Source organism: Abramis brama (genome assembly GCF_963993115.1).
Source record: "Abramis brama genome assembly, chromosome: 17".
NCBI lineage: Eukaryota > Metazoa > Chordata > Actinopteri > Cypriniformes > Leuciscidae > Abramis > Abramis brama.
The window spans coordinates 16,027,842-16,054,077 of NC_139979.1; the positions used below are offsets into that span (position 1 = coordinate 16,027,842).

The window sequence follows — 26,236 nt, forward strand, 5'->3', positions numbered from 1 at the left end:
TGTGCTTGCTGTACTGAACCACACAGCTTGTCGTTGCTTTTGCTGAAAATCTTCCTCTCTGATCTTCTCTCTCCAGTGTTCACTCTGTCCCTCAGTGTAAGCAGTGCTCTGCTCTCGCCACCTGTTCAGAGTGTCTGCAGACTTTTCAGTGCGGCTGGTGTGGAGACTACAACAACCCAACCATCGGCAGGTAGGATAGAAGCATATATCAGTGAATTAACCTCATAGAAAACTTCTCTTCATCTCTCTTTTATCCTCTTTGCATTACTTCCTGCCCTTCTGGTTTTTCCTCAGGTGTTTAAGAGGTGACTGGGGTGGGATGGATGATCCCTCTGCTGTTAACTGCAGTATGGCTGTAGCTGAGGTGAAAGCCAGCAGGTGAGATTAAAACACTTTATACCTTAGTGGATGAGCAAATGTCTTGTGATAGTTATTTGATTTTATCTTCCATCAGCCCTGAGCCTCAAACTTTATCGCCCCCTCGGCTGATGGAGCTTGAGATGGAGATGGAATTGGAGCTAGAGCTGCTAGAAGGTATGGAAGGAGATGGAGATGCTGTTTGGTCCTATCCATCCTGTCCAGATGTGGAGGAGTGTCGCTTGGGCTTGCATACCTGCCATCCCTCCGCTACCTGCGTCAACACTCCAACCTCCTATGAGTGTCACTGTGAGAGGGGCTTCACAGGAGATGGAGTGCACCACTGCAACCAGACGTGAGACTTCCTGTTACACTGTTTGCAGGGGTGGATGTTTTTTCTTTTCTCGAGCCATTAGTTATTACAGCTCATAGTTCTGCCTTGTAATTTGTAATAATGTTCATGCTCTCTCTCAGATGTTATAACGAGTGCCGTCAGGGCCGGTGCAGTGGGAGTCCACGGTTTGAGTGCGAGTGCTCTTTGGGTTGGACCTCGGACCCGGCCACTCTGGTGCTGAGTGGAGTGGAGTGTGATGTGGATTGTGGATGTAACTTCCACAGCACGTGTATTACGGCTCCAGGGATCTGTGACCAATGCCAAGGTAAAGAACCCTTCTGAGTTTAAAACATCCATTTCTCCATCTTTTAGCAAGTTCTAAGCCCTTTCCTACTATATTTTTCTTTTCCTCCAGATTGGACAACAGGGCCACACTGCGAGCACTGCAAGCCTGGTAGTTTTGGTTCTGCTTTGGCAGGGGGTGAAGGCTGCATTGCCTGTCAGTGTAACGGCCACGGTGACGCTCTACAAGGGTTCTGCCATAACCAGACTGGCCAGTGCTACTGTACCCACCACACCCAAGGCCCACACTGTGAGTCTTGCCTGCCTGGATATTATGGAGACCCTAGGTGAGTATCACACTTAGGACGAACTCTGATTAGGTGAGAAAGTTGTCTTCAAATGTGAGGATAGATGAAAATGTGATGTAAACCATGGGTTTTCAGCAGGGGGTCTGCAGATTTTTGTTTGACCTCAAAGTTAATGGCATAGTCAAACCAAAAATGAAAATCTTGTCATCAATTACTTGCCTTCGTGTCGTTCCAAAGGCACAAGTTTGAATGAAACTTGAGAAATTTCTCCGTTCCCTTCATTGAAAGTATTTTCCACCAAAACTTTGACACTTTAAAAAGTACCTAAAAGCATATGAATCAAGCAGTTTAATCCAAGTCTTAAGAAACAATAACTTAATTAAATCTGTTCATCGTAGAAAGTTATTGTTTCTTAAGAAGACTTGGATTAAATTATATATATATATATATATATATATATATATATATATATATATATATATATATATATATATATATATATATATATATATATATATATATAGTTTTTCTATATAAAATTTCTATATAGTTTTTCTTAGTTACAAACCCGAACTCGACCCTAACCTGAGGCTATTCATTAAACATTAATCCGGACCCGACCCGAAACCCGTAGCAGACCTCTAATTTACATTGGAAAATTGTGGGGCACTAAAGAGCTGGAAAGGACTCAGGCTACCCCTGCAACGCTTTAGTATCATAATAGTATCTGCTAAAGCCATAAGTTTAGTATCTGCTGAAGCCATAAGTTAAATTTTAATATATCCTGCTCACTTTACAACTTAACATAGTCTAGAAAATGTGAAAGAACATTTGTTTCACAATTGTGAACACATTTTTATTTATTTATTTATTAACATATCTTTATTGCGAGGATTAACCCCTTGAGATGAAACATCTCGTTTTCGAGGGGGTCCTCCAGTACATCAAAGCAAAAAAGAACCAAAACAGCAGAGCAAATATCACGGTCAAAGACAGCACAACAAAGCACAACAACACACACACACCAGCTCACAATGCTCAACCCCACCCCACCCAACACGAACCCCACAAGTGACATGACAGAAAAACAACCACATGACTAGCATTGCACAAGGTCAAGGACTAAGAGGAACACAAATAACAATAATAAATAAATAAAAAATGAGGACATACAAATGAGAAATAGTAAACACATGACCAATGAAGTCCAAGGTCAAACAAACAAAACTAGAAACAAAGACAAATGTTCCTAAGATGTTCCCCGAGACCCCTTCAAAACGCTGTAAGTGAAGTTAAAGAACGGATAGAAAATGGAAGATTATTCCAATCATATGGAGCCTTAAAACAAAATGCGTATTTCCCTACCTGTCTTTTAACTCTAGGAACAACAAAAAAGATCTGATCATTGTGTCGCAGGCTGTATAGCGAATTATAAAGCACTAAGTGTTGCTTGAGATAAACTGGGTAATTAAAGTAAAAACTTTTAAAAATAAACTGTAGCCAGTGATACTGTCTCCTGGCAGAAGGGGCAAACCAGGACAACTGTCTGTACAACACACAGCGGTGTGTCCTAAAGGGACAGCGGAGAACAAAACGGCAAAGACTGTTGTAGACCACATCAATGGAATGCAAACAAGAAGCAGTAGTGTTCTGATAAATAATATCGGCATAGTCCAAAATAGGCAGGAGCAGCTGTAAGGGCCTGTTCACATATCGCGTCTTTTGCGCGCGCAAGTTCGTTATTTCAAATGTAGACGCGCAGTATGCACGCTCATAATGGAAGCGACGCGGTCGCGGTGCGACGCGCTCGTTTTTTCCAAGCGCGTCCGCGCCGCATCGAGATAAAAACATCTCAACTTTTCAGAATGCCGCAAGCGCACCGCAGGTCACGTGACAAGAACCAAGCTTAGCAACGACAGACGCCTCCGGAGCGCAACCACCCGAGCGCTTTGGAAAAAGGAGAACGCGGCGCGCCTAGCGTTTTCTATACGTTTTAGGCACGATATGTGAACGCCGCCTAAGACTATTCTTTTCCTGACCAGAAAATTAAAACAGTTAACAGATTGATAAAGTATTTTAAGACGAGAGTTGAGTTTGTTTGTCATTGCTTGTACATGAGTTTTAAAAGATAAATCAGTTTCCAGCCAAACACCAAGATATTTAAAGGTCTCAGTTGACTCTAAAGGAGAGGAGTCGAGAAAAAAAAGTTTAAGGTTGTTTTCACCTATATCCAAGGCTTTTCTATGGAACAATAAAGAGTAGGACTTTGATTTATTAAGGAGAAGTTTATTAGCCAATAGCCACTGCTGTACAGAATTGAAGTCGTGCTGTAAAGAGAGGTTTATCCCGGAGATGGTAGGTTTACTACAGTAAATGACTGTATCATCGGCATAAAGATGAATATTACAGTCTGTACAGCATAAGGGCATATCATTAACAAAGATAGAAAATAATAAAGGTCCCAGAGAAGAACCTTGAGGGATGCCTTTCACTATGCCTGTATAATCAGACTGACAACCCCTGTAGGACACGCCCTGACGACGATGATGAAAATAACAATTAAACCAGAGTAAAGATGATCTCGAGAGGCCAATAGCATGCAATTTATCCAATAGAAGATAGTGATCAACTAAATCGAACGCTTTGGAGAGATCTAAGAAAATGGCACCGGTACACAGATTATCATCAAAACTAGAAAATATATCATTAGAGAGTTTTAAGAGAGCAGTGGTAGTGGAGAAGTATTTTCTGAAACCTGATTGGCATTGAGTAAGTAAATTATTATCAGATAGATAATCAGATAATTGATTAAAAATAATTTTCTCAAAGACTTTAACCACACTATTAATTATTGATATTGGCCTATAATTGTTCAGAATTTGTAAGTCTCCACCTTTGTGCAAAGGAATGACTTTAGTACATTTCCAAGCGAGGGGCACTTCACAGGTATCAAATGACATATTAAAAAGCACAGCTAGTGGGGGTGCTAGTACATGCGAGGCAAATTTAATAAACTTACCCTCAAGGCCATCAGGGCCAGGACCACTGCTATTGGAAAGCTTATTAATAGCCTGTTGAACATCCGTTCATCTGACCTGTCTAAATTTGAAAGAGCTACCGCAGGGTTGGCTGTTAAGACACGGGTCTGCGTGAAAAACAGGAGGTTGAACAAGCAGAATAATTTTGCTGTATTTTTTGAATCATTTACAATTTATTGATTCAGTTTATATAGAAGTCTATGTTTTGGATGAATATGTTGGTGGGGCACTGCCCCACCTGTCCTTACAGATGAGCCGCAGCTGTTCCGTTTTATACAATATGTAACATTGAAATTCACATTTTCCTCACAGGAACAATGGTACCTGTTTCAGGCAGTGTCAGGGTCGCTCTGTTCTGCTTTCCTCCTCCTCTTCTGTACCCCTGTCCCTCTCCTCCTCTCTGGGGTGGCATGGAGCAGTCGGTGGCCATGGTGGGCTGTCTCATTGCCTGTGGGTCCTCTCTGTGTCCCAGGATTTGGCTCCATGCATGCCAGGGCAATCATGCCCACCTGTGGCCCTGACCTGGCACCCAGATTCACACACCCAGTGCACAGTGAGTAGATTATTCCACATCAATATTCTGCATTCATTACTGTCAAAAATAGCATTTGTGGCATGTAAATATAGTTACCAGGTAATACTGTGGCCGGAAATGTTTGCATTTATTTATCCTACAGAACTCCTATGTTTATGTATTTGATGGGTTGCCACGATTCCTCAGCAACGGTGTTGTGCACTCTGACCGCAACCTCATTGGAGCATTCTGCGGCACAACAAGAATGGAGCCAATTACTGTTGAGGCTACATCAGGTGAATGACAAAAATAAGGACAGAATAATTGTGTTAGAATTGTGTAGAATTTACGTCATAGTGAAATACACTAATGAAACAATAATATAATAATTTTACACTAATATTTTTTTTTTTTCCTGTGATGGCAAAGCTGAATTTTTTTAGCAGCCATTACTCAAGTCTTCAGTGTCACATTATGCTTCAGAAATCATTCTAATGCTGATTTGGTGCTCAAGAAACATTTCTTATTATTATCAATGTTGAAAACAGTTGTGCTTTTTATTTTTGTGTACATTTGTGATGGATTATTTTTAGGATTCTTTGATGGATAAGAAGATTCTGTTTCAAAAGAACAGCTTTTATTTGAAGCCAAAATTTTGTAACATTATAAATGTTTTTACTGTTGCGGCCTTGCTGAATAAAATGATCTATTTCTTTAAAAAAAAAAAAAGAATTCTTACTGACCCCAAACCTTTGAACAGTTTTATATATTGTCATGATAACTTACTTAATTTCTTCTCCTCTAGGGGTGGTATCTGTGTATTTTGAGGCAAATGTCACCTCAGGACGTGCTCAGGGTTTTAATGCCTCGTTCTGGGTGAAGCGATGTGGAAATGGAAGTTCTGGAGAGGGTACAGCTGAATGCCAAGCAGGAGCTCAGTGCGTAAACGGCCTTTGTGAGTGTCCCCATGGTTTTGGGGGTCCACAATGTGACCGTCCTGTCTGCCCAGGGAATTGTGGGGCAGAGGAAAGCAGAGGCACCTGCAACATGGTGTGTAACACTCCTACCGTGGCCAATTGTGATGCTCAATAACATGAGATGTGTACTAAAGTGCATTTAAGACATGTCCCACAGTTCTCAACTTACATGTTTGCATATACTTTTACAGACCCTTGGCCTCTGTGTGTGTACAGAAGGCTGGACTGGATCAGATTGTTCTTCTATCTCAGACCCAGACAGTCTGGTTTGGGAAACATTGCTCGATACTCAGCTCTCTGCGGTTAGATTAACTCTTTCCTTCAAGACTATAGAAAAGAGATTCTGTTCTTACAATCTCTCTGAATGTTGGTCTGTTTATTTTCCTCCCACAGAATAAGGCACACAGGTTCCTCCAGAGGATGGGCCACTCCTTGGTGTCTGGGTCACAGGGCACTCTTTGGATGTATGGAGGCCTCTCACTCTCCGAGGGTGTTCTAGGAAATGTTTACAGGTATAATCTTGTGAATTTTACTTGATAACTGATGATAATTTGTATAAAAAATTTGATAATAAATGTTTATATATATTGGTCCAGGTACTCTGTGGCTGATCGTCGCTGGACTCAGATGTTGACCAGTTCAGTGGAGGAAAGTTCAGAGCCCCTGCCCCGCTACCATCACGCCTCTGCTCTGGTGTATAATCATGACCTATTTTCTGGCTCCCAGACAGCCACTCACAGTTTGATGTTGGTGGTTGGTGGGGTCACAAAGAAGGGTGTTGCCAATGACACATGGTGTCTGAACCTCAGCAGTCTGGTGTGGAAGCAGTATAAGGTATTGCATGTTGAATATGCTTATAGTGCTCCGAGGGTTCTCTTCAGTTGTGTTAAAAGTGCAAACTGACTCTGACTTCTGTGTTTAGAGCTCAATGCTGCCCCCTGTGGCTGGACACACTCTAACCGTGCGAAGAGGCTCATCTGTGCTACTGATTGGTGGATACTCGCCAGAGAATGGCTTTAACCATCATTTGCTGGAGTTCAGCCCTCAGTCTGGGAACTGGACTATAGCTCCACATACTGGCACACCCCCTACAGGTAGAGATAGAGCACTATACTTTTTCTGTACCTAGTAGAGTTCTCAACGGGCCTGAAAATTACTAATAAAAATAACTCAAATGCCCACAGTTTAATGTATGGCGGCTCAGGCTGGACGACCCTGTTTTTTTGCTGTCATATTTCATCAGCACCTTGCATTTTGAGCATTGCACATAACCTGTAGAATTTCCATAAGAATCCAGCACCACTCCAAACACTTTCCAGACCTCTGATTTTCTCACTCCTGTAGTAGCGACGGTGAATTCACCTGCGGCAAGTTTACTTTTCACCAACTCCATGTTCTTCTCCAGGCTAAAGGCGTGCACGCAGCGGCGTCAGGTCTGCCCCTGCCCCTCTCCATGATGCACGTTGCACGCAGCAGCCAGACTTTCTTTACGGTGAACAGCAGCGATGATTAATAAATGTTTTTTGTTTTTTTCACTGAGCGGAAAAGATTAAGCCCGAGGTCCGACCCGACCCGAGTCATTTGCTTACATTTTCGACCCGAACCCGGCCCGAACCCGCAAGTCCCGTCGGGTTTGTCAGGCCGACCCGACCCGTTGAGAACTCTAGTACCTAGGACTGGCATAATTGAGAAATTTTAACTGTTTGTCATAAATAATTACACTTAACAATTTAGTTGACTGTTTAGTTCACTGAGAGTGTAAGCTTAATACCCATACACATTAAGAGGAAAACATTTATTCACATAATTTAAAATAAAATATTAATTTAGGCTTTATAAACAACTATGCTCAACAATTTGGGGTCAGTGAGATTTTATTTGAAAGATATTAATTCTATTCAGCAAGGACACATTAAATTGATCAAAAGTGACAGTAAAGGCATTTATATTGTGTCAGGATTTCTGTCTTAAATAAGGGCTTTTTTCCAGCTTTCTATTCATCAAATAATCCTGAAAAAAATGTATCACGATGTCTACAAAATATTAAGGAGCATGACTTTTTCATGTTGAAGAAATGTTTCTTAAGCACCAGATCAGCATATTAGACTGATTTCTGAAGGATCATGTGACACTGAAAACTGGAGTAATGATGCTGAAAATTCAGCTTTGCCATCACAGGAATAAATTACATTTTAAAATATATTAAAATAAAAAACAGTTATTTAATTAATTTTGAATTGTAGTAGTGTTTTCACTGTATTACTGTTTTTGCTGTATTTTTTGAATCAAATAAATGCAGCCTTTTGTGAGACACATTAAAAAAATCTTACCGGCCCCAAACTGTTGAATGTTGGCGTAACTAGTAAGATTTTAAAATCTTTACAAATGTCTCTTAACTGTACGTTCACACCGCCGCCGACTTGAGCTTCCAAAGTTACCGGAAGTCATTCATTTTCAATGGAAGCTGGCTTCTCTCAGCTGCAAGGAGCGTCAAATCCTTCGGCGTCGCGTTTTCGGCGTTTTGAGCGTCAATTTGAAAAGTTGAAAGTAGCTCAACTTTATGGTAATGAGCTATGACGCGGTTCAGCGGCAAGCAGCGGCAAACGCCAGCAACCAATCGGAATATAGACGTCCTTCGCGCTGGTTGATTCCGGAGAAACATACGATGTAAACTTTTGTTCCTACCAAAACGTTAGTTCCGAGAAAACGGAGGAGAAGCTGATCATCGCCGTTGCTGGGTTTCCTATAATTATCGGATTAATTGCAGTTTAACCATCATATAGTGAAAGTTTATCATTTGCATGTGTTTTCAAGTCCTGTCAGTTTAACAGGGCGCGCAGAGAGAGAGAGAGTCCCGGCCGCGCGCGCGCATTCACTATTAATAATAATAAATGATAATAGCTAATTATTCTTTTTTCCCGACCAAATGTGACCAAAACGGTTATACAAATGCTGTCATTATAAAAGGTTTCTAGTGTCAATGTTTTGCTTGTTTATTCTGTTCACATTTCATGGTGTGACACTTCTCTTCTCCCATGATCGACCATAGAATGCTGCTACGTCAGAGCGGCCAAAGCGTCAACAAGCTTCCTCGTACTTTTTGACAAGCGTCCTTTACAGGGCGGCCAGAGCTTCTTTGCAGCTCAAGTCGGCGGCGGTGTGAACGTACAGTAATGGGTCCACTTAAGAGATTTCCTTTCACCTGAATATAATAATAATAATAATAATAGTAATATTAATAATTGTTGTTATGAATATTAGAATACTAATAAATGGTATCATATTTCTATCCTAAAATCTTCAGTTTATTTGCCCCTAGCGGGCAAAAAGTATTTGCCATTATTACACCAGTATTAAAATGAAGTGAAACCGCTTTATATTGATTCAATAATTTTTCCGTCCTTCACCTTTTCAGGTCTTTATGGCCACTCAGCTGTGTATCATGAACAGACTGATGCTGTGTACGTGTTTGGTGGTTACCGTTTTCACGTTGAAGCTGTAGAACCTTCTGGAGAACTCTACAGTCTTTATTACCCCAATCTTACTTGGTCCTTACTGGTCCCCTCTCAGGGAAACAAGGTAACTGTAAAGAAAGCCAAATTGAGGTCAGAATGATGTATGTAAAAGCAGTTGGTAGATTACACTTAGATTAGCAGTTGGTAGATTACAATTAGAAATGTTAGATGACACTAATCTTTTTTCTTTTCTTTTTTTGTCTCCAGCCTCTCTCTCGTTTCTTCCATGCTGCGGCCTTAATGAAGGACACCATGGTAATTGTAGGAGGCAGGACAGGAGAAGAGGATTACAGTAACACGGTTTCTCTCTATCAGATCAACTGTAACACATGGATACAGCCAGGTAACCGTTACAAGTATCTGGATCCAGTATATTAATTATACACTCGTTAGCACTAGTTCAAATGGTGTGGTCTCATTTCTCTAGTGTCCTCGGTGGGAGAACCTGTAAACCGTTCAGTTTCCTTGGCGATGACTGGGTGGGGTGGTCGCCTGTTCCTGTCTGGAGGTTTTAACGGAGTGACTCTAGGGCGACTTTTGACTCTTTCCCTGCCCACTGACCCTTGCATCCTTTTGCCTACTCCTGAGGCCTGTAACAGCAGTACTGGCAGCTGTGTGTGGTGCCGAGGCACCTGTGCTTCATCGGACACTGCAGAGAGGTATTAAAGGAACTAGTAGTATCTTAATTTACAGTAGGCCATTATGGGCACCAGAACTTTTTTCTAAATGACAATGTCTCTCTTTCTCTTTTTAACAGATTGGGTTGTACCATTGGTCAGTCTACCTGTTTTCCTACTCCTCGTTCTCCTGATCAGTGTCGCAGACTTAAGACTTGCAGTGAGTGTCTGGCCCGCCATCCTAAAACATTTTCCAGCCCGATGCAGGTAAGATCATCACATCACAAGCCAAAGTATTTTTACAAAGTAAAAATAAATCATATAGTGTACACTGCCATTCAAAAGTTTGGGTGGGTTTTTGTCTTTTATGCTCACCATCACATTTATTCCTGTCTTTTGCAAGGCACTGTATTTGTGCATAATAGGATGTTTGTTTATAAAGCCTAAAGGAAACGTATATTACTTACTGACCTAACACTTTTGAATTGTAGTGTACGTATGGTCACAATTTCAAATATCAAGAAGAAAAGTTCAAAAAATTTAGAGTTAAAGCCAGTCTTAGAATTGGAAAAATGGCATGAAATTCTCTCCATCTTTTAGCCTGCTCTGCAGTGTAAGTGGTGCACAAACTGTCCTGAGGGAGCATGTATCAGCAGCTTAGTAAGTTGCACATCAGAGCATGACTGCAGGATAAACCAGAGAGAGATCTTCCTGTCCAGTAACTGCACTGAGACCAGCTGTGAGGCGTCGGACTGCCCCAAATGCACAGCTTCTGGGAAATGCATGTGGACACGCCAGTTCAAACGCACAGGTGAGAGTGACCAAACAATGAGCAGAAGTGATTCTACGGAGCCCCTAAGGGGACATGCTGATGGAAAAAATATGAGATGGGAGGAACAATTATTATATAACTTTATTATTATGTTATGTAACCCAATATATATTACTAAAATAAAAGTTTTGCATTCCCCCAACAAACGAGCCAATGCAAAGTTTATCTTGGCAACTGCAGATTTAAACAGCTCTTTATACAAATATCAGCAAAACCGCTTGTAGTTAAAGGGTTAGTTCACCCAAAAATGAAAATTCTGTCAGTAATTACTCACCCTCATGTTGTTCCAACCCCGTAACGATCTTCGGAACACAAATTAAGATATTTTTTTATGAAATCTGAGAGCTGGTTCACTCCTTCATAGGCTGCTAGGTAATTTCATCTGCCAGCACAGAAAACTTAGTAAAGACATTGTTAAAATAGTCCAAGTGACTACAGTGGCTCAACCTTAAGTTTATCAAGCGACGAGAATACTTTTTGTGTGCAAAACCCCCCAAAAATAACGACTTTATTCAACTATTAATTTTATTCTGTGTGGACGTCTGAGTGAGTTTATGAGAGCGCCACGACGCATGCGCGAGAACTGAGAAGATGACGCTCGCAATCATTTGATGGGAAAGTGTGAAAGGTAAGCCATTCATTTTGTGGCATTGGTAAGGCACTTTTACGTTTTTTCGTTGGTTCCTCACGATTCGGAAATCCAGGAAATGCACACTTTAGAACCATTTTAAACACTACATCGAGATCCATCTGCATCATCTTCTCAGTTCTCGCGCATGCATCGTGGCGCTCTCGCATCAGAGGCCCACACGGAAGATAATGAATAGTTGAATAAAGTTTTTTTTTTTTTTTTTTTTGGGTGAACTAACCATTTAATATTTTTTACTTTTGGTTTAACCGTCCAGGTGAGACCAGACGTATCCTGAGCGTAAATCCAACGTACGACTGGACGTGTTTCAGCTACGCCTTGCTTAACGTGTCTCCCATGCAAGTGGAGTCCTCTCCACCAATGCCTTGTCCTGAACCCTGCCATGAAATCAAAACCTGCAACCATTGTTTAAGCTCCCGTGGCTCTGATGGAGGCTGGCAGCGCTGTGTATGGAGCATGGCACTGCAGCAGGTAATGTTTTCGCAAAGTTATTTCTAACTTGATGATTTTCTAAAAGGAATTTGACCCGCAACCTTGTCATCTGTCATCTTTTTTCTTCAGTGCATGAGTCCCTCCTTTGTTCCGTTGCGCTGTGAGGCGGGTCAGTGCGGCCGTTTGCTCACGGATGAAGATTCCTGCTCTCCCCAGTGCTTCCAGCTTACTCAGTGCTCCCAATGCATTTCCAGGCCACAGTGTGGCTGGTGTGCTGCCCGTGGTGGTAACGGGGCAGGACGCTGTCTTCAGGGAGGGCTGAATGGTACATGTCTTTATGTCTTTCTGCAGATTCAGCTTTTGAGTCATGTAAAAATGGATGACACTGAATTTATTCATAAGGTATAAACCTTTTAGAGTCCTGCTGTATTCGGTTTATGAAAATATCCCTGCCGGGGTATGGAAAGGGAGAGACCTGGTTTTGCTGTCATTATACAAATGTATTGGAGCACTCATTGTCGTGATTGACCTGTAAGACTCAAGTATTCCAGAGAAATCTGTAGAGTTCAATAGTTGTTCACTTTATCAGCAGCCTTGGTATTTTCCCCATTGGGATTTTTAACAAAGTTTTTTTTTTTTTTAAAGAGTTAGAAGCTACAAACCAAACCAACCAGCTAAGAGCTGAACCACAACATTGGGGGCAACTGTGACTTACTTCCAGAAACTGACTTTTGCACTATATTTAGACCCAACATCCCTCTCTAGACAACTTCTGAACTGTTACATCCCACCTATTTCACTCGTTTAGCTATTTTTCTGTGGGATTAAAACTTAATTGTCTTCATACTCTGCAGGCGTGAGTGAGCCTCTGTGCCCACAGTGGAACAGTAGCTGGTCCTTCCTGCACTGCCCAGAGGAGGACGAGTGTGCCAATGGACATCACCACTGTAATATCACTCAAGACTGCCATGATCAGCCTGAAGGCTACCACTGCACATGCAGACAGGGCTACGTACTAAGCAGGTATTTTTTAACAGCTTTCATTCTTAAACAGTATCATTGACCTTCCAGCGGTTGAGTAGTTAATGTATGTTTTCCTCTCTCTCTTTTTCTCAGTGTGTCGGGTCAGTGTGAACCAGTGTGCGCTCAAGGCTGTGTTAATGGGACCTGTGTGTTTCCAGGAGTCTGTCAGTGTCACTTTGGGTTTGTTGGGGAAAACTGCTCCTCTCAGTGCCGCTGTAACAAACACAGTAACTGTAAAAGCATCTCTCAGCTGGACACCTGTCTAGAGTGCAAGAATAACACAAAGGTAATAAGAAGGTTCAAGTGGGTTTTTGTTGTTGCCATGAATAGATCCTTATAAGAATTATTGCCTTTTCGTTTTACATAATCATACAAAAGTTTGTGGTTGGTAAGGTTTTTTTTTTCATGTTGAAAGAACGCTTATAATCATCAATGCTGCATTTATTTGATCAAAAATACAGTAAAGCAGTAATATTATGAAATATTATTACAATTTAAAATAGTTTCTAATTGAATATATTTTAAAATGTATAATTTATTCCTATGATGGCAAAACTAAGTTTTTAGCAGTCATTACTCCAGTGTCACATGATCCTTCAGAAATCATTCTAATACACTGATTTACAGTTAAAAGTAGTTGTGCTGCTTAATATTTTTGTGTTTTTTTTTAAGGGTTCTTTGATTAATAGAAATCATTTGTAACAATTTAAATGTCTTTACTGTTACTTTTTATCAATTTAATTTGCCATTGCTGAATAAAAGTCTTTTTTTCTTATTAGGGTCAGCACTGTGAAAAGTGTAAGCCCTTGTTTGTGGGCTCAGCAGTGGGAGGTGGGATGTGTCGCCCATGTCGCGAGTTCTGCAAAGGGAACAGTGATGTATGTCTGTCCAAAGATGAGCATCGGAGGGCAGTGGAAAATCCCAAAGACTATCCACTGGACCGTGACAGCGTAAGCAGTGTTTAGGAGATCTATTCTCTCTGTATGCAGTTGATAAAGTTTTGTTGCAGGGCCTGAGTCCTTCTTTGTATACTTATGCTTCTTAGATTGAACAATGGGCAACAGAGGGCCCTACTGAGGACAATGCTGTGTGTGTGAGCTGTCAGAACAACAGTGTCGGGGATAAGTGTGAGAGCTGCCTCAGTGGCTACTTCCTGCTGCAAGGGAAGTGTGAGAAGTGAGTGGATCAGAAAATTAGCATTGTCTGTTATTGTTCTCTTATATTTCATTAGATATTTGTCATGCTTGTATTCTTGTGAGAAAGTAGAATGCACTATATATAATGTGCAATGTATGCAGATTTTTTTTGTTGTATGCATAGAAAACCTGAAACGATGTTTAGACTTTTTAAATGTGCAGTAAAATTACAGTAAACTGTGCTGCAATGCTCTCGACTTGGAAGCATTGTCTTTTATGATTTTTAAGCATATTCCTTGACTCATTAGCCCCTTTCACACAGCAATCCCAGTAAATTACAGAACAATTTCCCCATTAAATACACAAATATGCTGTTCACACAAGCAATGGCATTCAGTCTTTTTACTGGTAAGATACCATTCACACATCAGTACTAAAATACCAGTAAACTCTTGATGTCAATCATGGGAAATTACCTTTAAATACTGAGGCGTTTTCTTCATCCACCAGAGCTTTATGATTGGCCTAAAGCAACCTTTTTATGTCAGCGCATTCTGACCTCATGTGCTCATACTGGTAATCTTCACTCTTTGTTCACACACAGCATCATACCAGCAATTTACTGGTAATGTTACAACTTCTCATACCGGGAAATTGCTAGAACTGACTTACCGGTATTTTTGAATTGGTAATTTACTGGTAATTTACTAGTAAAACCTCTGTGTGAAAGGTGCTATTATTTAATTTGACTGCCAAAAGTTAGGGCATGTTTACAGAAAATTAAAAAAAAAGTTGGCAGTTGTCTACCATGTTAGAGATAAGAGAGTGACTCAATCTTAAGGTTTTTAAAAGTCACTTTGTAAAAAATACAAAGTTTCAGATCCAGTTAGACTTCCATTCTTTTCTATTGCTTGCTTGTAGATGTCAGTGTAATGCCCATGCAGACACCTGTAATGAACATGATGGCACTGGCTGTCCTTGTCAGAACAACACAGAAACTTCATCCTGTCTGAGCAGCCCACAGAATGACCGCAAAGAGTGTTACAGACAACAGGTAATGGCCAATTCATTACAACCTATGACATTTTATTCTGTATTTCACAAATAAGACCTTGCATGCATTAATCCTATTTGTGCTTATAGTGCGCCAAGTGCAAAGATTCATTCAATGGCAATCCAGTAAATGGGCGGCAGTGCTACCGGCAGTTCAACGTGGACAGCGAGTGCTGCTTCGATCCCACGTCACAGGTCAACTGCTTCCATGAGCCCAACATCCGCAATCTGCTCATGGGCCGCACAGTGTTCTTTTCTGCCCAGCCCAAGTTCACTAACGTGGATATCCGTGTCACCATTGACGTTACATTTGGAGAGGTCGAGGTCTATGTATCCAACTCGCATGACACCTTCATTGTGGAGGTAGACCGCCAGACCGGCGTGCATACCATCAAGATTGAGGACGAGGCTACCTCTGCGACCGCTTCACGGGGAGAAAAGGAGGTTCCTCTTGCCCCACCGTCGCCCATGAAGGTGTTTGCGAACTCCTCGTCGGCATTACTCGGCACTCTGCAGTCTACAAAGTCACAAGGTACAGATCGTGAGGTGCGGGAAGAACGAACCGAAGGTCTCATAACCTACATCACCGTGTGGAAGCCACAGACAGTATTAATAGTACGCGGTGTACGGGACCGCGTTGTCATCACCTTCCCGCATGAAGTGCACTCGCTCAAGTCCAGCCGTTTCTATATCGCCCTACGCGGCGTTGGCACGGAGACCCATAACGGAGAGTCTCAAGGCCTCCTCTTTCTACGACAGGACCAGGCCCACATTGACCTCTTTGTCTTTTTCTCTGTCTTCTTCTCCTGCTTCTTCCTCTTCCTGTCCGTCTGCGTGCTACTCTGGAAAGTCAAGCAGTTCTTAGACTTCCGCCGAGAGCAGCGACGCCACATTCAAGAGATGACCAAGATGGCCTCTCGCCCGTTCGCCAAACTCACCGTCTTTCTGGAGCCCGAGGAGCCGCAGCTGGTTTACTTGCCCTCTGCCGGAGGGGGCAGCACCGTATCCCTGGCCCAGGTCCGGACAGGCAAGCTTGGTGGCATGGTGATGGGCCAGAGGGGGCGACCTGGGGCTTTGTCCTACAAACACGACCCCAGCACTGGCACTACTATTCACCTCCACCACCACCACCATCTCGCTTTGAGTGGAGGCACCAACGGACAGCACCTTCCCCTGCACTACCTGAACGCTCACCACTATGCGCCCAGCTCTACGGCCAACCCGACCTCGCATCACCACCACCATCATCCGTCCTCGCATGGCAGCTACCAGCATTTCTGCCGCTCCGACCCCTTCCTTTCTCAACTCATGGGTTTTTCATACTCGTCCTTCAAAGTCGGACCAATCACTCTGGAGCCCACAGACGACGGGATGGCAGGGGTGGCCACTGTGCTTATACAGCTGCCAGGAGGCATCCTTGCACCCAACCGGGCCTGCTTGGGTTCGGCGCTCGTCACTTTGCGACAGAATTTGCAGGAGTACTGTGGACATGGTGGAGCAGGAACGCACCCTGGTGCTGGGGGGGGCCGAAAAGGCTTGCTGGGCCACCAGCATCTAACCACCATGGCCATGTGAGGAGAACGTAATGAGATGGGAAATGAATGGGAGAAAGATATTGAAAAGGAAAAAAAAACAATCAAGGGAGTTTTCATGAGCAAGAAAAGGAAGGACAAAGGAAGTTGCAGAGATTTCAAAGGGACCGTTTACCCCAAAAATTAAAATTCTGTCAGCATTTGCTCACCCTTATGTTGTTACAGGAATGACTTTTTTGTCCATGCAATGAAAGTCAAAAACAGAAAGACAGCAAAAGAAAATGAAATTGTACCCCATTGACTTTCATTGTATGGACAAAAAACACTCCAAAATATCTTCTGTTGTGTTCCACTGAAGAAAACATAAAAGTTTTGAATGACATGAAGGTGAGTAAATTACCATTTTCAAGGTAAACTATCCCTTTCGTTTTGGTTTGCTTTGTTGGGGCTACAAAAGGGATGTATTTATTACAGGAGAGAAAAAAGGTAAATCATTGGAAATGTGATTTGTACATATACTGTAATTAATTAAGTGTTGTTTACTTGTTTATCACTCCTAACAAGCTCCTATATTGACTTAAGGCAGCAACCTTTATGCAATGCCCTACTTTTATCTCCATGCTTTACTGCGTCCTATATATACACTACTGAATTAGCTCTACAAGACGATGACAACGGCATGACATATCAACCGGTGAAAAAGTTGTCTTTGCAGCTGAACCAATGTGCTTTATATTTTCATGTGACAATCTGAACTGCCATCCAAACCAAGAGACGGTGCAACATGTCCGCTTGAATGTGCAAAACTTTGATTGTCTGCAAAAAACGTGGACAAATGTTGTAAAAAATGTAGTTGTAATGCTTTTGTTACTGGTATTTTGTCATGGCTGTGATTGATTGATGCTTCCTGTAATATAGCAGATTTGAATCTAGTCAATAGGTCAATAGTTTCATGGTGAGCCATTGGCTTTTTTATATACATATTGATTCAGACTGAAGATGCATTTCAGACTGTCAATCAACAGCTTACATGTCATTTTTGTTTGCATTGATGAAATGCCTTTACTCACTTTGCCTTGACAAGACGTTTTGTATTAAATTTAGGACTGAATTTCTAATTGAGTTTAGGCCATTAATCTTTAGTGCTGCAATTGTGAGTTTTATGAAGGAATAAACTGATTAACCAAGGGCCTATGCAGAAAAGTAAAAAAAAAAATCACATTGCGTAGGAAATGAAATATACTATTTTCTATTTTTTTCTGTTCCCTCCTTACACTACTTCGGTTTCAACAACTGTTGAATATTTTATATTACTTTAATCTTTGTAGGACAGTGGGATGATCAATTAAATTGTATTGCCCAATCTGGGTTGCTGCAGCATTCTGATGGGTCATGTTCTAGCCTGATGTATGAGATCTCTTGAACAAAAAGTGCAATGGAAATTTTAAACCTAAAATATAGTATGCTCCTGGTGAGAAACTACAAGGTAATAAAATAAAGAGAAGAAAATACTACAGTTAGCTCTTTACATGTATGATGGTTCTTGGCGTTTGTATTGCCATTTATATGGAGTCACCATTGTTTTGCTTATTTGTTGTTTTGTGTTTTGAGGATGGACTGTTATTTTCCACTGTGTTCTGACTGGTATTTATGTAGGTTGATGTAGAAAGTTACATTTTCTCTTTTTTTTTCTTCTTCTTTTTTTTTGAGAATTGAAGCGTCCTGGTGAATTATAAGATACTATGAAAAGTGTTCATTTGACATAATGGTTATTTAATGTAAATAATATAAACACAACAGGAGAAGCCATATGTTTATCTCAGATGCTGCAGCACAAGGGATAAAGCAATCTTCAGCTGAAAATTGGTTATTTTGTTATTTGTTCATTAAATCAGGTTTGAAAGTTTTGTGTTCTATTCAGTCACTTTCAAATGCTTTTGCAGCTTTTTCTGTGGTTGATGCACATGCCTTTGATGCTTAACAGCAGTTTGTCCATAATAAAATATCATCCATTAATTAACAGGGTTTGTTGTGTTGGTTTTTATTCCTGACTTAAAACTTTCTCCTTATAAAAATTTGATGTGCTATAAAAAATAATGACTCGCTGTGTGGAAGAAAAAACAGTAACTGCACATTTGATAAAATTTTCGGTATGATTAAACTTGGGTCTCTTACACAGTGATCTTTCCTGTAATATATTGATTAGGTTCTATTATGATCAGATGCATAGAAAACGGTGTGAAAACTGACCTCAAAGCATTTTTTATCATCATTTTTTATTTTATTAAGTTTAAAATCTATTTTATTTGGGAATAAGTCTTTTAAATGTCTTTTTTTATTTAAAGAGAGAATAAATACAAAACAAGCGTTCACGAACTTTTATTTTGAAAACCGCTACCGCGTTTACCTTATTTTGAAATGTATCATCGTTGCTGGCTTTACATTGATATTATCTATAACCAGTATCGTTTTAACGTATTTCAGACCTGGACTCAATCGCAAACTGCGTTATGTCCCTGAGAGCTAAACTCCTAATCTCCTAGTATAATTAGACGTGTTGGTGGTGTCATTTTAGGGGTGGATGGATGTACAAGACGCCTGTTTAAGGTGTAACAGTTAGGATGCTGTACACTAAAGGGTGTCAGTGTCAAAATCCTTTAGACAACCAACACAATCTTCAGTACAATCGGATTTTCATTGCCGCCTAAATGCAACCGATTAACTAAAGGTTTAGTAATTGCGGTAAGATGATTTTGTGCTTTACTTGAGTCAATACGACCCTCATGTTTACATCTGCATGTCTGCAACCAGCTAATACTGTCACTGTCACATTAGCTATATGAACCTCCATGATTAAATATGCCTGCTAATAAACATAAACTAGCCTGAGGTGGTTTCCTGGTTTTAGTAGCAGGTGTCCCAGCCTGGTTAGGCAGTCTTCTTGGCTGGTTTTAGAGGAGTCTTGCACACTTTTCAGCTGGTCTGACTGAGAGACCAGTAAACACATGCTTGGCCATATGAGAAACCAGACAGACCAGTTTGTACAGACTGTTAGACCACCTTTAACCAGCTACCATGTTCCAAAACATAGATTTTTCAGCTAAATTCTGTTCAAATCCAGATGCTTTACTTCCTGCTGGAATTTGAGATTGGAGAACAGAAACATCAACCTATCAGTTTGGGTGATAATTTAAAAGTAGAAATTGTACTTATAATAGTAATAATATCATAGTATTTATGCTATTCCAGGTATTTCTTGTAAGTAAAGCTATAGACTATATTATTGTCCTTCCCAAATATTTCTTTAGGTTGTGCACAAGAAGATGAAAGCTAACATGTTAAAGAAAAGAATGTTATCCAGACAAAAGAAAATAGCCAAACAGCTGCAAAATGTTGATAAAGAGCCATTGCCATCAAATAGTGATGGCATCAGTATCGACACGGATAAAACCAAAACATCTAATGACACTCAGGACTGTGTTATGGACACCTGTCCTGAGGTCACACAGATGAGACCAGAACAAGAGGAGCTGGAGGCTTTGGGAGTCCTAACGGTGTCATCTGAACAACAGAAGCAACAGCCTCATCCTCCTGCTTTCAGAGCATTCGTTCCAAAGACAGAACCAGACTATGTCCCCTTAAACCCACCCAGTTTTCAGGTCAAAACTGAGCCTGGCATTTATGAAGTGCTGCAGAGAGAGTCTGCCTTGATTGTGAAGGAGGAAAATGAGAGTTGGAAGGAAGTGAAGCTTGAGACACCAGATGAAATCTCTGTGGGTGCTTCTGGCCTGGAGAAAAACACAGGTAATTGATTTATTTAATAAGCCCTGGTCTTATAATTTACAAAAATTTACAAAATGTGGAGACATGCGTCTTTTTTTTTTTTTTTGTCCTTTCATTTTAGTTTAGTTTGGGTGATAGTATAGTTTAATGTTCTTCAAGTGTTTTTTAGAGCTTATCTATTTTTTTATTTAGTATTTTAATTTTAATAGTAATTATTTTAGTATTTTTATGCTGCCAAAGTTAGTGTGTGGTAAATTGTATAATTTACATAGTGTTATCTGGTGGCATATTTGTGTTTGATGAAGGCTGGTTATACAATTTGCCCATCAATAAGTAATAAACTAATAATGTAAATATTTAATTTTATATAATGAAATTAAATAACAACTGATTATTACTGAAATTTACATTTTATTTAGATTTGATTTTTTAAATAAAAGTTAATGAATGTATTTCAATTTTTTTTCAGTTCCTTCAATTATGCAAGTTTTTATTTCAATCTACATTTTCATTGAGTTTCTGACAGTGAACCCTTCCTGTTAGTGACATATGGCTTAATGAAGGTGGGTTATACAATTTGCCCCGAATCAAAAATGGATACCGACTGTATAAACGTTTTATAATGAAGTTAAACAATAATTGGACAATGAATAAAAATAAATAAATGTAACATTTATTTAAAAAATATAGACAAAAAATGTAGTGCTATTTTAGATAGTTTTTGAGTTAAGAAAATGTATTGGATTTAGTTTCAGTTCTTCCAGTTATATATGCGTTGATTTCAGTCTATGTTTTTGTTGTTGTTTTCATTAATATTAATAACACTGCCTGTTAATTGATTTGAGATCATAACCTAAACCTAAGAAGACTTGACATTTGACTTTCGAGTTCTTTTTTCTGTCTCTTTTTCCCTTCACAGCTTCTTCCTCTCTGATTTTTCCTTGCCCCCATTGCACTGTGACTTTCACTGAGTTTACCTACCTGGACAAACACCTCAAATGGTGCCATCAAGGTGAATATCTGGCTTGGGTAAAAAAACACAAAGTCTACAACTGCTCTAAAATATCCTCTGGGATGCTCAGCTGCTCGTCATGTCACTATCGGTTCTTCTCTCAGAGGCAGCTGGAGACCCACATGCGCAAGGCCCACCTTCCCACGCCCAAACCCACCCGAAAGCGTTACACCTGCCCGCAGTGTGATCGGAGCTTCGATTACATCGGTAACCTGCAAAACCACTGCCGCCGATGCCATGGCTTAGCCACGGTGTGTAAAGATGGACATATCAGCTGTGCCGCATGCGGTAAAAGCTTTGCCGGAGTCTGGGGTCTCGGACCACATCACTGCCACGAAGAGGACGAGAAGAAACCCACAGTGGGTGTCGACGAACCCGTTTGCACGGACCGTGGCTACTTGTGCCGAGATTGTGGAAAGAACTGCTCCACGCTTCAATGTCTGACGATACACAAACGTACTCACACGGGCGAGAAGCCGTGCGTCTGCGGAGACTGCGGCCGTAGGTTCATTGATATGGGGAGCCTGCGGAAGCACCAAGTCATCCACACAGGGATCCGGCCGTTCAAGTGCCCCGAATGCGATAAAGAGTTCGCCAGGATGGGTCACCTTAGATGCCATCTGCGAACCCACACGGGGGAAAGGCCGTACCAGTGCCCCCAATGCGGGATGAGTTTCAGCCACCGATCGACGCTTCGGATCCACCAAGACGTTCACTCCAAAGAAAAAGCATTTCCGTGCCCCGACTGCGGCAAAACGTTCTCTGCTCTGAGGTACGTGAAGGTCCACCAAAGAGCGCACAACTCCGAGCGAATGCTGCAGTGCAGAGAGTGCACAAAGACATTTACACGGGAGGACGTGCTCAAGAAACACCTGCGCATTCACACGGGCGAGCGGCCGTACTACTGTAACGTCTGCAGCAAGCGTTTCGTCCGTATCCAACACCTGAAGAACCACATGCGCACGCACACCGGCGAGAAACCATACCGCTGCGAGCAGTGCGGCTCCAGCTACGCCCAATCCGGCGATTTGACCAAACACATGAGGAGACACACGGGGGAAAAACCCTACGCCTGTTCTGACTGCGACCGTCGCTTCAACAACTCAGGCGACCTCAGCAAGCACAGGCGCAGCCACACGGGCCACAGACCCTACAAGTGTACGGAGTGTGGGAAAAGTTTTCTTCTGCCCCAGCACCTGAAGTTACACAAGCAAACGCACACGGGCGAGAGGCCTTACAGCTGCCCGCGGTGTCTCCGCACCTTCACTCGCTCACACCATCTTTCTCAACACATGGAAAAGCATATATGAGGATAAGGAGTCTGCACCATTTCTGTTTCATTTGGGGAAATGGATTGGGTGTTTATTGATGAATCGGACATTAGTTTACTTCTTAAAAGTATCTGAATCCAGGTGCATAGTCTTCCTTTCTGTACTGCCCTTAAAGGGATAGTTCATGAAAATTGAAAATTCTCACCCTCAAGTTGTTCCAAACCTGTATGAATTTCTATTTCTGCTGAACACAAAAGTAGATATTTTGAAGATTATATGTAACCAAACAGTTAATGGGCTCCATTGATTATGGAAGTCAATGGGACCCATCAACTGTTTGGTTACTGACATTCTTCAAAATATCTTATTTTATATTTAGCAGAAATAGAAATTCATACAGGTTTGGAATGATATGAGGGTGAGTAAAGGATGACAGAATTTTCATTTTTGGGTGAACTATTCCTTTAAAGGTTTAGCATATAGTTATTTTGCATGCTCAACTCCATTGGAGACATTAAATGAATAGAATTAATGCCTTACATTTATTTTTGTTAGTTTGGGAATTAAGTCTGGAAAAAAAGAACCAGAAAAACAGTGCTTTGGCTTCAATGTATCTATTTAAAGGTGTTGGCAGCACTGTAGATTAAATTGTAAAATTATTTAAAGTTCATATTTAACCATTTGAAGACACTGTTGGTTCATAATAATGAACAAGAATATATATATTAAAAAAACTGCTGTGGCATAATAATAATCTATGAGCTTTATGATGGAAGCATTTAAAGGCTTCATCATCTATAAATTGAAGTCAACATTTCTCTTTTTGCTCAACACTCGAATCATCTGAAAATATGATTAAAAGATGAATGAGGCACATGTTGTTGCCAACTAAGTGTAAAAGCAGTTGTGTTAATATAAAAGTGACATGCACTTTTGCCTCGTATTCATCTTTTAATATGTTCAGATACCTTGTGTAAAGCAAAAAAAGCAATTTTGTCTTTACTATCCTAATGCTTTACGGAGGGCACTGTATATCTACCTTTGTGTGTTGAATTTTCATCAAGTAAATACTGTAATGAGTGGGTTATTTTACAGTCTATTGTTGTAGTTGATCCTAAAATCCTTCCATTTATTGTTACTGTTCAATGCCAAAGTAAGATAATGTAAGATAATTTAATAATTATTATTGTGGCTAGTTAAGATGATTTAATGGCCTGAAGCACTGATAACTTGGTCATACTGATGTAATATAAAAATCAGTATGAAGCTCTATGATATAAGTTCATGATTTTTCTGTTAATTTAGAAATATATGACTTGTGACTGTTCGCTAAAATTTACTCAGTGGTTTCGTCATTGTATTGGCTTGAACTGTGCATCTTAAACTGTATTCGTCTTATCTTAAATAAAGAGTAAAATACAATATACTAACCATGGCCATTTTGTCTAAAACATTGTCTTTTTGTCTTTCCTTCTCAGCTTGTGCAGAAACTACCAAAGCATTGGCGCAGTCTGTGCAAACGCTTAAAGCCAATAGATGGATCACATGGTCAAAGGGCCCGAACAGGTCTGCTTCAGTCAATGTTGGGGGAATAGCCCTATTATTTTTATGTCTGCGATTACGAGGACAACAGCGTGACTGGTGCACCAACACAGATAACAAAGATGTATTTAGGGCTAAATAATATTGAGTCTACCTTTGTTTAAAGCTGGAATCAATACTTCTTAAAGCATGTCCATTTTTCATTTAGCAAGCCTCTTGTCTGAGAGGAGGGTCAGGGAGATGTATGGAAGGGAGCGTGTTTTAATTCTCTCTGTTGCTGTAGTATAATAATAGTTGTCAGAACAAGCACGGCTCCTAAAGATCGGCTGATAGGGAGGTGAGCCACGCACAAAATTAATAGATTTTGAAAATTGAGACAGATTATGTGACAGGTTTTTTTCCCCCTCACATGATTTTCTTGTCTTACAGGGTACGGAGAGAAATGACCATTGGAGACTGTAACATGGGTAACATTTTTGAGTTTTTGAATACACTCTCCAAATACTGCTTTTGAATGGTACTGGCTTTGTAAGTCCCACAATAGAAACTGTACATTTTTATAAATTGCAACAAACATTTCAATTTGGTAGCAGTTCCTCCTTTGGGGCACCAGGGGGAAACAGATATCTGTCAATGTGTGCTTTTGGGAATTAGGATGTGCTTTGGTGCCATCTGTCTCCTGTGTTTCTCACTCTTCACACTGCCTCCTGGGTTATTTCACACAAACAAGTGAAAAATCATAACGGCTTCTAATGCGTAACATGTAATTATGTTTGCGCTACTCCCTTGTCTCCGTGTCAAATTGTGATTATAAAATCAAACTTTTTCCAAACAGAATTTGTGTTTCGCTGTGCTGCTTTTACATATTTTTTTGTATGTAAACATGTGCTAGACAGACCTCTTTGGCTGTCACGACTCTTTTCTTTTTCTTTTTCTTGCGCTGCGTCTCACGTTTTTAAATGAAAGACCGTTGTTTATGTGACCAGCTAGCTCTTAAAGTCACCATGAAATCAAAATAGACAATTCTTGTTTTTTATAGAATATTGGCGTATTTTTATTATAAATGATTTATCCATGCAGATCATTATTTTTTAAAAATTTAAAATCTTGTAATCTTTAATCAAAATAACTCCCCCGTCCCTCTTGCAGTGACATCTCTTCTCTGATGACTTGTTTACTGGCGCGAGGGCGGGACAACCTGTCACTCAAATGAGATCACTGCAATAGCAAACCACAATGATCCAATGATCCAGTTCATTCCTGATAGACGAAATCATGTCCCACCCTACGTTTTTCATATACATATCACAATATGAAAGAAAATACTATTTCAAACTTCCGTTTCATGCCAACTTTAAAGCTGGAAACAGAAACTACACGACTTTTAAAATCTGAAGAGATTTTAAAACATAGGCATCATACACTTGTCGATATTGTAAATGGTTACATAAAAACTGAACATCAAACACTAAACGACTGAGGTTACACACTACCAGACTTTCGAGTAGGCTAGTTCCAAATGCAAAAAAAAAACTCACGCAGAAACATGCGACTGATGAAAACGTGTGTTCTCAGCTCAATATACAGTATCAAACATGTTTGAGACCCTCTGAATGGATGGAAGTCTGTGCCCATGAAACACTACGCGATTTTCCGACTGCTCAAAATCTGCAGACTTTCGACAACTAGACAAATCATGGTGAAAATCTGTGCAAAAGTCATTTAGTGTAGTCCAGCCTTTAGTTCGCTACATTCTATGCTAACAAATGTGTTGACTTATTTCCTGAGATCATAGTTTGATCTTTAACCTCTTTTATGTATGACCTATGTTCTTTTGTAAAATGCTCCATCAACGGTCAGTGCTGAAACTCTAATACCCTTATTTACAGGCTTTTCTCTGACTGACCATCTCTAGAATAATATGAAATTGAATTACTACAATGTTGAATTAAATAAGAGCCCTCTTGCACATTTTTTTCCTATCTCCAATTTTTTTATATGTAATTCCAACAATCCAATTTTCACCATA

At 40.5% G+C, this 26,236-nt stretch overlaps 2 protein-coding genes across 3 annotated transcripts in view; both read left to right on the forward strand.

Annotated features, from left to right (window-relative positions):
* megf8 (multiple EGF-like-domains 8) overlaps positions 1-18,621 on the forward strand; it is a 30,443-nt gene extending 11,822 nt beyond the window's left edge. The window contains exons 20-44 of the mRNA XM_084088800.1: positions 77-190; positions 295-378; positions 455-712; positions 832-1,016; positions 1,107-1,320; positions 4,632-4,872; positions 4,997-5,129; positions 5,639-5,883; positions 6,002-6,112; positions 6,204-6,322; positions 6,407-6,644; positions 6,733-6,904; positions 9,226-9,389; positions 9,533-9,668; positions 9,753-9,984; positions 10,083-10,209; positions 10,543-10,753; positions 11,680-11,894; positions 11,985-12,180; positions 12,710-12,878; positions 12,972-13,164; positions 13,658-13,828; positions 13,924-14,054; positions 14,936-15,068; positions 15,158-18,621. Of these exons, the coding sequence (XP_083944926.1) occupies positions 77-190; positions 295-378; positions 455-712; positions 832-1,016; positions 1,107-1,320; positions 4,632-4,872; positions 4,997-5,129; positions 5,639-5,883; positions 6,002-6,112; positions 6,204-6,322; positions 6,407-6,644; positions 6,733-6,904; positions 9,226-9,389; positions 9,533-9,668; positions 9,753-9,984; positions 10,083-10,209; positions 10,543-10,753; positions 11,680-11,894; positions 11,985-12,180; positions 12,710-12,878; positions 12,972-13,164; positions 13,658-13,828; positions 13,924-14,054; positions 14,936-15,068; positions 15,158-16,642 (5,677 nt within the window). The 3' untranslated portion in view covers positions 16,643-18,621. The remainder of the gene's footprint in view (positions 1-76; positions 191-294; positions 379-454; positions 713-831; positions 1,017-1,106; positions 1,321-4,631; positions 4,873-4,996; positions 5,130-5,638; positions 5,884-6,001; positions 6,113-6,203; positions 6,323-6,406; positions 6,645-6,732; positions 6,905-9,225; positions 9,390-9,532; positions 9,669-9,752; positions 9,985-10,082; positions 10,210-10,542; positions 10,754-11,679; positions 11,895-11,984; positions 12,181-12,709; positions 12,879-12,971; positions 13,165-13,657; positions 13,829-13,923; positions 14,055-14,935; positions 15,069-15,157) is intronic.
* A 388-nt stretch (positions 18,622-19,009) lies between these two features.
* LOC311067305 (uncharacterized protein) lies at positions 19,010-24,113 on the forward strand. 2 transcript variants are annotated; one of them, XM_084089067.1, is made up of 3 exons: positions 19,010-19,341; positions 19,908-20,403; positions 21,302-24,096. In XM_084089067.1, the coding sequence occupies exons 2-3, from the start codon at positions 19,923-19,925 to the stop codon at positions 22,702-22,704; spliced, it is 1,884 nt and encodes a 627-aa protein (XP_083945193.1). In that variant the 5' UTR covers positions 19,010-19,341; positions 19,908-19,922; the 3' UTR covers positions 22,705-24,096. The 2 variants fall into 2 exon arrangements, with proteins under 2 accessions (XP_083945193.1, XP_083945192.1); XM_084089066.1 differs by having other exon boundaries at positions 19,028-20,403; positions 21,302-24,113.
* Positions 24,114-26,236: the final 2,123 nt, after the last annotated feature.

Bases quoted from the DNA above. Each gene is read 5' to 3' on its own strand.
- LOC311067305 (XM_084089067.1), top strand. From the start codon at position 19,923: ATGAAAGCTAACATGTTAAAGAAAAGAATGTTATCCAGACAAAAGAAA. The intron at 20,404-21,301 runs GTAATTGATTTA...TTCCCTTCACAG, and splicing joins TGGCCTGGAGAAAAACACAG to CTTCTTCCTCTCTGATTTTT.